This window comes from Nanorana parkeri, unplaced genomic scaffold, assembly GCF_000935625.1.
Source record: "Nanorana parkeri isolate BGI_ZX_2015 unplaced genomic scaffold, ASM93562v1 scaffold149, whole genome shotgun sequence".
In the NCBI taxonomy this organism is placed as follows: Eukaryota; Metazoa; Chordata; class Amphibia; order Anura; family Dicroglossidae; genus Nanorana; species Nanorana parkeri.
In genome coordinates this window covers 143,482-154,005 of record NW_017306417.1, presented here as the reverse complement: position 1 = coordinate 154,005, position 10,524 = coordinate 143,482, and the positions used below count along the sequence as shown (strand labels likewise).

The window sequence follows — 10,524 nt, the reverse complement described above, 5'->3', positions numbered from 1 at the left end:
TTGCAATTAAATATACACCTGTATCATTTTATCACAACACAAACACCAAAACAATTTTTTACATAAGTCGATTATTTACAGTTTTGCATACCTTCATTTTTTTACCTTTTCGCAAAAAGGCGCAATTACAAATTTGCTAATATTTGTTATTTATTAAGTCAATACAGTTTTATCTTTTAGATTTAGTCAGAAAATTATTTTTTTTGTGCACGGATACTGATTTTGGTGTGTTTTAACAATTGAATTGTGTATTTTTATCGGTTTAATATTAATTTGAGAAACATTTGCGCAATTATCGCAGGGCCTACACATTTAGTATCACCATCTTTTTATTCTACCGGGCCTGCGCTTTCAGAAAATATATGGTTTGGGGGGTCTTTTACAAACGCTAGCAACGCAGCAGTTGAAAATCAAACCAATAGGAAAAAATTGCAGAAAATTCAAAAATGGCTTGGCCAGCTGATTTGAAAAATGTTCCGGAGGGCTTGGCAGCGAAAGGGTTAAAGCTCATATGAGATTTTAAAGATTGGATTTAGATCAACTTTGAAGAGCAAATCATACATCAAGCAAAATCAATCACTGAGTTGCTGTTAGCCAGTAGACACTGCAAATAAATCATCCAGGGAATTTACATTTAATCTACGTTCTATGTAATCCAGGGCACCATTGCTGCTTCTAGATTGTAACATGCTCAAGGGGGTCTCTGCACCCTTCAGTCCCACAATCCTGTGCAGTGCAACTTCCTTCCTCAGTGTATGCAAGATACAGTGGGACTAGGAATGAGTCTGCTTAACTAGCATGAGTGAACAAGATCACTGATACTAGATCATCAGCAAAATAGGGATTCCAAGGTAACTCTTCAGTGAGGACAGACTGCAACAAATTACATTTTGTTCATTAAAATGGAGTAGTGTTAGAACCTTTGTCAAGTTATTATTACTGGATGATGTCCTGACCCAATATTCTCCTCATTCCCTGTCCTGATGTCACAGGGAGAGTAAACATGGTGAAATCTCCCCAACAGGGTCACTTAAAAAATAAAGTTTTGGCGTTGACGTATGAGGCTCTGCTACAGCCATGTCTTGATGAAAAACAGAAGCCCTTGCGTTTTCCGGTGCTTCAACATTTACAGTATATAGTGAACTGGTAAAATAATTTCTAGTTCGAAAGAGTTACACAACACAGAATCATCAAACATGAAACCTTCCTGAAATATGGCTCTGCCGGATTACATAAAACGCATTTAAAGAGTAACTCCAGACTTTTTCCCAGTTCACTGTACCATAACGCACCTGTTTTATGTGCAGGTGTATTGCAGCATGCTGCATTATGCAGCCCATTCAAAATGAATCATGTGTGTCCATCAACACATATACAGACATGACTTAAATGGGACCTAATACCCACAAAGTAAATAAAGCCACATTCTGTGTACCACATGCTTTTACAAACCAAAATACTGCCTCAATATAATAAACCCAGGTATAGACTTAATACAAGTTGTGGTGACATCATTACTGGTCTGCACATGGCAGAGACTATAGCTGTGGGTGGCACCCAACAGGTTCACCCACTACAGGATGTCTATAGAATCCAACAGGGGGAAGGATGCAAGACCAACCACCCAACACAAGGAGAGACAGCAGCAGTGACTGGGCTTTATGACTGGAAACTTCCGCAGATAGGCTGGGTTAGTACTGCTTGAACCTTAGAAGAAGGGTGTAGGCCCTAAAAGCTGATCCAAAAAAATTAATGTTAATGCAAATGTAAAATAAGTTTCACAGACAGTACTTAACTGTGTTGTTGCACAGAACTGGAAAAAATACATAAAGGACACTAAGATTCAAGTACGAATACCCAGCCTCTTGTATTTAGATCATATTTGCTTAGCCCGGAGTTCAGCTTTAAAGTAAACAGAGTGTTCTGACTTAGGCATGGCTGTAAAGTTTCCTGGCTAGCATTAGAGGTTCAGTGATTGATTTTACTTGTTGCCCGGGGCTGCTCTTTAAATTACCTGCTATCTGTACTGATCCGTCTTCTCCCAAAAGGATATTACCAGCCTTTAAATCCCTGAGAGGAGAGATTAAAAAGAATTGTAATTTTGCACAAGAACACTTCTTTCTGATAGACAAAGTTTACTCCTAGTTAATCGCATTGACAGAAAAAAGTCATCAGTTTCAATATCTTTAGAGCCCACTTTTCTCAGTGTGACTACCAGAGGAAATAAGATTAGGAAATGTGTTCAGGCTTTGATCTGCATCATAATATTACTTTTCCATGATTCACAGCAGGTCAATCATAACTGAATAAAATAAGCCCAATATGATGTTTTTATCAATGTAGATTAAAAGCCTTGTCCACTACATTCTTATTTTTCTAAAGATATAATACTCAGGGCAAAAATGAAGGAGTTTAAGTTGACAACTTTTATTTACACAAGATCAATAATACAGCAAAAAACTAATCTTCACTTGCAAAGGTGGTCATACATGGTCCAATATTAGAAAGCAGTGTGACCTATTGAACTATAGCTTGCAATAATTAGGCAATGTAATGGTTAAAGTAGTTCACAAGCGATGGTGACTTCCATTAAGGGCCCACACACATCTCTGTGCTTTATAAAAACAAAACTATGGCCAACCCTTTTTTGGCTTTAGTTCTCTTTTGGGTCACAGGAAGACATTTACTAATGTCCTCCTGTGACCCAAAACTCTGCATATAGCGGGCTATTGCCTGCTATATGCTGACAGCACAGAGCCATGCTGCAGCCGGGAACGATCCCACTACCTGATTGACTGCTTCCCCTGCCTCTCAATGTCAGCTGTGCCCTCCCCTGTCTGTCCCTCCAGTCAGCGCTGGAAGAACAGAGAGAGGGGAAGCCCTGCAGGTAGCAGTGACTGACAGTCACTGCTCTCTGCAGGGAGAAGATAATGAACTGAACGTTCAGCGGTTCACTCAAGGTGAACCTTTAAAGTTGAAAACCTGTAAAAGCGCCCAAGCAGGGCAAAGCAACACGTTTACTTTAATTCCAGCCCCACCATCAGTTTATACTTCTCTTCTCTCAACTCCCCTGCCACTCTGGCTGCTCGGGGCAAAGAGTTGGCCATGTGTAAATTTTAAGTTGCAAACAGAACACTCTCCTGGCCATGATGGGTGTTTGAGTGACCAATTACCAAGCACCAGTACTCTAGCATGGGAGAAGGAGATTCAGTGACATGCTCCACACATCTAGAAGTATTGAGTATTTCTTTGATGTCCAAATGGTGCATAGGGAAGTGAAGGGAAAGTAAGTATGGGGGCTTCCACAAAGTAAACCTGTTGCTTTGTCCTGCATGGAAAAAACACAAGCTTACTCTTTGTGCACTGAGACTTTTATAAAAACACATTCATTTCTACGCATGGAAGTGTGATAAGGCTCTTACTGACAGGTGCTTTTCAAACATTTACAGGTTTTTAGCCTCCAAAGGAGAGCCAAATGTTATTTGATATTAATAATGCTAAGACAGACTGGATGTTTGGGGAATAGCTGCCATAGACTACCATATTGTTCTGGGAGTATCAACCACAGGACTTTCCGCACAATTTTGCTGGAATAAAGTATCTCACAACATATATTTAGGCTAAAGCATGGTATACTGTATATACTGCTACCATTGATTCACCAGTCATCCTAAAGCAATGAATAGTCAATAAATCATGTAGCACGTCTTGCGTTTCAAGGTGGGTTTTATCTAGTTTATTGCATATTTATTTTATACAAAAAAGACATCACAAACTTTTGAAAGACCAAAACCTCTTTGAAGACTTGTGATGTCTGTTATGGTGCTTCTTCAGCCTCAATTAGTAAACAATAAAAAAATGTGAGCTCCAGCTATTGACATTCTGAAAATTGGATACATAGAAATACCTGGGGTCAACATCAGTGGCAATACATATACATGAAGATTATTGGTTCAATTATAGTAATAAAAATAATTAAAAACACAACATTAACTTGCCAAGATAGAAAAAACTTTAACATACCTGTGAATTTGTCCATTTCTATGAAGATAATCTAACCCTTCCAAAACTTCTTTAAGTATCGTTGCAATAATTGGTTCCTCTAACACTCCACTCCTGTGTTCCCCTCTGCCAATCACATGCTTTATTATATCCAACATCGAACCTGAAAAGAAATGCAATTCTATTCAGAAAGAAATTGATCACAAAATCGTTTTACTACAGACAGGCCCCCATAGAGAATATGTACCTTAGTGGATAACTACCAAAATCCACGAAGAATAAAACCACACGGGGATTTTCACCCAATAGTTTCAGATTTTTCACATAAATGTTATTACAAAAATGGGGGAATCATGAATAAATCTTGGGTGGAAACATTTATAAATAAACCCTTCAAATGTACAGTCCCTAACCATACATTATAAAAAGTGCATTTCTGCTGGACCCAAAGCTAAAAGGATTCACTCAAGCAAAGCTGAAAAGTAATGAACAGAGATCCTTTTATTTAAACTTATCTGTGCTGTAAGAAAGTTATACAACCAGCATTTTAAATTAACTGTTGCTTTACAAAAATTCTACTAAAAGCACCTCCCCAGTGGGCAGCAAGTACCTACAGACATACCATAATAAGTGCCCTTTCTACCATGCATGGCTACAATGGGGGATGTCTGTTACATAGTTATATACTGCAGTTACATAGTATTTGAGGTTGAAAAAAGACACATGTCCATCAAGTTCAACCTTTGTGTGTGTGCGTGTCTTGTGCGTGCATGTGTGTGCAAGAGTCCCTGTGTGGTCTAGTATTTAAGTGTACCTGTACCCATGTATGTTACGGTCTCTTATTATGGAATCCAATTGATTTTTGAATGAATCAATATTCTTCGCAGATACCGCTGCTTGTGGCAGAGAGTTCCAAAATGTAACCGCTCTAACTGAAAAACTGCTCTAACTGCCCCTACGCCCTTTGTGGATTAATCTTTTCTCCACCAATTTTAGGTGGTGGCCTCTAGTCCTTGTTACGGAGTTTACAGTAAAAACTTCAGTGCCGATGTTGCCGTCACCACTTAACATTTTGTACAACAAAATCATGTCCCCTCTTAATCGCCTCACTTCCAGCATGAACAAGTTTAAATTTAGCAACCTTGTCTCATAGCTTTGCTCCTCCAGCCCCTTAATTAGCTTGGTTGCTCTTCTTTGGACCTTCTCCAGCTCAAGGACATATTTTCTGTGGACTGGTGACCAAAACTGAATCGCATATTCAAGATGAGGCCGAACCATCTTGAATATCTGAAGGCCTTCCATGACACCCCTTGTGCCAGGTAATTAATTATCTTGTGGGCAATCTATTAATGTGTGAAGGCAATTTTAGCATGGTTGAATTGTTCCTATATGTCCAGAAGCTTTCTAATGTTTATGGCTGAACTTCAGGTGGACTTAGATGGCCTTCTACCACCCCAATGTCATCCCTGGGCAAGGTTTGGGCTGTTTAGGGGTCCATTTTGGGCAATAACTGGTCCCTTAAAAAAATACTCCTTACAGCACACAGTTTCCCGTTTTCACATTTTTTTGCTATACTTCCAGTCCTAGAGAGAGGAGGAATGGTGTGTGCTAGCACAATTGTAGATGGACCCACCATTCTCGGAAGTCACCTGCTTGCATATGCGACTTCATTTCAACTGTTGCATACTTGTCTAAGGCCAATGACTGAAAGTATTAAACCATGCAACTAGAATATCTGTATAAATTAAGTTAATGCATTGACTTAATTTTTACAGATATACCATGACCTGGATGAATGAGAACTTTCACAGACACAGGCAACTAGAACTTTCAGAAAGCGATCAAATGGGTTTAAACTCAGCCTATCGTGAATCAAGCCAGTTGAATCTTGGCATATAATGAAAATGCTGAATAAGAAGCTTCCTCTGCTGCACAAATGTTCATTGCGATAGTTTTTTTTTTTTTTTAAGATGTCAGTCTCTGCAAACATTAGTAATCTAAATATAGCATATAATAATGCAATGAGAAATTTGAACCCTACTGCAAAACTAATTTATGAGGAGTTTCTTTAACACGACTTTGCCAGTTAACATACATAACATTTACATTACCTCCACTTAGTAACTTCATAACCAGCCACAGCTCCTCCTTCACCACAAATGAGGTATAATAGGTAACAACATTGGGGTGACTGCACTGACTCATGGCTTGTATCTCTTTCTGGAAAGGAAACATACAATTAGGGGTTAGTCATATGTAACAGACAGAATGAAAAACAATGACAGAGCTCAATATCGCCTTAAAATAAACTTTTACGAATATTGGCAATTTAAACTCCAGACACAAGGAAAAAAAAAAAAAAAGCATAAGCAGAGGTTTCCTTCAGTGAGAAGAACATGAAAATATTAAGTAGATCTGAAAATATGGGACCTGAACTTTAATGTAAACCTGCATTTTCATCATTTCTCCCGTTACCCCAAGGAGAACTATGGGGAAAAACACTGACCCCATAGTTCTCCTTTAACAGATACTTTACTGGTATGTATCCTACACAACTCTTTGTTCATCCTCCTAGGTAATTAAGCAGTACTTGCTACAATGTGCCAGTCAGAGAAGTCTTCCTCTTATGTACCTAAGCCACTGCAGACAGGCTGAGCTGGAACTTTCCTACCCGAGTCCCGCAAGAGACTAGACAAACCAATGGGAAGGTGGAGATAAATCTCTGATAGGCAAAAAAAAGTCCCAAATAAAACCACATGGCTTGTATTCAACAGCTCTCCACTCAACAATGGTCCCTCTCCATGAGCTGCTCTGCTGCTGACACAAACATCCCTTTTGCAGATAATTGTCCTGGTAATTTTTCTGGTATTGACTGAATTATCCCAGAGCTTTGGAGCAATAGGAGTTATAAGAGCAATTTAGTTGAGACTTAAATCCCTGGCAAAGGGGGGATTTCTGAGCCCCCGAAACATGTTGGATGCCTTTCCTTGTTTCTGTTGTCATTTCTGAAATCACTAAAACACAGTTTGAACTCTAATAAGCTGCCATTCATTAAATACTGAAATGTTTTTTCTCACTTGAATGTCTTGTTAAAGTAAACATTTCCTAAAGGTAAATATGGAAACTGCTATTGCTGAACTCCTACTTATAATGCTAGCTTTCTGGTCATCACAACACTCTGTATACTGTAATACTTTCTGACTCACTGGCCCAGGGAAGTCAGAGCAAAGACAGTTTTTGTATATTTAGTTTAGTGAGAAGGTGACTGTCACTTAAAAATAAGAAAATAAGAAAATGGCTGCACTTTATACCCACTACCTGGCTGCCTGCCATGTATATTTGCTAGCAGCATTATTAAAAAAAAAAATGGTCATTTTAACATATTAAAGTGTATGTTAAGCCAAAAACGTTTTTTTAAATCTAGTTTTAGATAGAATAAGAAGGGATTATAACTCTTGTTGGGGTTTTCAGCTACCCAAAGCTATAGTAAAGTGATTTACCCTCACTTCCACGAAACAATATCATTTTTAATTCTGCCTGTGTCATTATTGCAGGGTTCCCCTCACTTTTCCCAGACAGGAAGTGAAAAGAAATTACTCACTGGGTCCCAGATGGCAGTAAAAACCCGACAGGGGTTCTAATCTTCCCCACTCTATCCAAAACTAAGAAAAAAAGTTTTGGCTTGACATACTCCTTAAAGACAAAAGTGTAAGCATCCCAGTCAGGCAACTAGCATTTTGCAATAAGCCAGAGAATATAGTCCTTCCCAGGTTGCCCACCATTTGCACATTATGAGCTCACAGCAAGTTGGATAACGTCATCCTCAAAATGTGGGCTTCATGCATAATATACAATTAAAATAAAGTGACCAATGAATGAATTAATAGCCACAGCGACCATTCCCCAAACAGCGCAGAGGACTCTGGTTAGCTGCATTAGACAGAATCAATGTAAACATACATAGGTCAGCTTGCTGCGGTAACTTACGTCAGCATGTGGACTTGGTCAAAGTGTTAATTGTTATACGGATCTCACTCTGCAGCTAGCTGCCTCACGGACATTCTATTTTTAATTTGTACAGTCATCATTTCACACATGAGTCCCACTTTCTGGACTCTGTTCAAGGTTTTATTGTGGTCCTTCAAACAAGACTCCAAATCAAGGTCCACTGTGTCTGCCTTCAGAGTTTGTTTTGGCAGAACAATGAACACCTCTTGGCCCCCACTCAACTTCCTATTTCCCATCACATTAACGTGCGGAGGTTGGAAATTCTCAGTGTCAATTTATTGCAGCTATATCCAAAAAGAAGTATTGCTGGGCTCTGGTTTCCCAGTGCAAAATTACAAAGAACATCCAAATAATGGATTTAACCCTTCATTTGTTAAACATGTAATATGTACATCATTGACCGTACCTCTTCTAGCTAACCAAAGACATGTTTTTCTCTTGCTTGGTCAATCACTTAAGGGGCTTGCATTTCATCCTAGACCCTTTTGTCTAATTTCACTGTTCACCCCTGTTGGAACGATGCTGTGCAGGTTAGGAATACCAGCCTTCTTCTTCCAGCAAATCACATCTTATTTCTTTGATCGCAAGATGATCAAAAGGGACTACTTCAAATGATTACACTGCAAAGCAGCCTCGATGGTTTAGAGATCAAAAAGGTGGCCATAGGCTAGATCTCAGAAAAACCGCATGTAGTATTAAATGTGCCCACCCTGGCTCAAATCACAGCTTAAGCTGGCCGTACAGCAGTAGAATTTTGTTTGAAAAACAAAACCTATTTTTGGAACATTTGTTTGTTTTCCTAATGCTTAATGGGGTTCAAAGCTGTGATTGCTTTCGACTGTAGCTGAAGGAGCAAAATGGCAAATTATTCTCCAACAAATTAATTTCTAATGGTGAATGTGCTTTTCGTTCAGGCAACTCTTTGCAAAAACAGTTGGTAAAGCCAAAACGAAATTTCAAACAACATTCTACAAGTTTCTGATGTGGTTATCGAATGTTCTGATTTGGATGAATTTATGTATGAAAATCTACCAATGTATGGCCAGCTCTAGCCAGTACCTGTCACAATCTGCTCCCTGACCTAACAGACAAAGTGATGTACATGTAAGATTAGTTTCAAACTAGTAGTCCCATCACTGGAGCCATTTTTTAAAATGTATTTTATTTTTTATCCGATTAACCGATTAATCGAACTCAATAATCGGCTAACTAATCGATTTTGAAAATAATCGTTAGCTGCAGCTCTACTCTCCTCACCAAACAAATCTTCCAATACATGCATATAACAGGGATCATCAGTCAAAGAATCCCATGCAAGTGCAGGAAAAGGAAAGTTGGGAAACATTTGAAAGATAAAATGGAGGAAGTGTAAACCCCCCACTATAGACTGTGGGTTCAAAAATACCAAGCAGGACCCCTGTATAAAAGGGGAGCTTTGTACTATAAAGAAGTTCAACTATGTCGACCTTCTCCATGTTATCCGATCGGATACTGAAATGCAGCCCAATAAGATAATGAGTTTGTGTAGCACTGTGACTCTGCAGAGTTGGAGTCCTGGTATTAAACCCCGCCAGAGGCACTATCTGCATACAGTTTGTGTGGTCTCCCCGTGTCTGTGTGTCTCCAACCTAAACTGGTCTTAACTTTTACATCTGACCACATCTATGTGTTACTTCAGAAGAAGTGACTTGAAGCCACTGGTTAAAGGCTAAGATGACCTTTTGGACTATGTTTCATGTTGCACTCATATTTAAGGTCTGCAGAAACCAGAGCATTGCACCCATAATTCAAAGGCTGTGGTTGCAATACTGCACTGGATGATAATAATAATAGCACAGTTTCTCTTTTACCAAGAATGCTCTCTTGGAGCTTACAAGCTAAGGTCCCTATCTTACATGCATACATACAGGGCCAATTTAGACGGGAGCCAACTAGCCTGGCTTTGGAGCATTAAAGGAAACTGGAGTACCTGGAGCACGCAAGCACAGGGAGAACATGCAAACTCCTTGCAGATAGTGACTTGGCCAGGATTTGAACCAGGGACCTCCAGTGCTGCAAGGTAGAAGCACTAACCACTACACTACTGCACTGCCTTATATAAAATTGCAGCTTTACTAAAAACAAACAAACAAATAAATACATACATACATACATACATACATACACACAGAACCTTACAATGTAAAACGCTTGTTTGAATGTGAATTGGCGGAATGTTTTCTTCCCCTGTGCAAGCAGTATCTTATTACAGCCTCTAGATGTCACTAGAACTATTACTGTCAATGTGTTTATCCTATAATTAAAAATGCTTCATACAGATCAAAATACACAAGGCCAAATATTTACTGCTGTTCATTTTTGCTAATTAGATTAATATTAATCATATTAAACATCAGTACATTTCAGTATTAATCAGACATCTATGCCTTGTAAGCATCTTAGCTTAAAGCTCAACTCCACGCACCAAAATTGTAATAGCTATAAAGGGCTTAGTAGCTCATATACTAACCCCCC

General features: G+C 38.9%; 1 protein-coding gene across 2 annotated transcripts in view; it reads right to left on the bottom strand.

Annotated features, from left to right (window-relative positions):
• STK39 (serine/threonine kinase 39) overlaps positions 1-10,524 on the bottom strand; it is a 245,451-nt gene that overhangs the window by 183,502 nt on the left and 51,425 nt on the right. For both annotated transcript variants that reach the window (XM_018554245.1, XM_018554244.1), the window contains exons 3-5: positions 6,114-6,222; positions 4,024-4,165; positions 2,015-2,070 (exon numbers count right to left, since the gene is read on the bottom strand). In XM_018554245.1, coding sequence (XP_018409747.1) covers positions 2,015-2,070; positions 4,024-4,165; positions 6,114-6,222 — 307 coding nt within the window. The remainder of the gene's footprint in view (positions 1-2,014; positions 2,071-4,023; positions 4,166-6,113; positions 6,223-10,524) is intronic.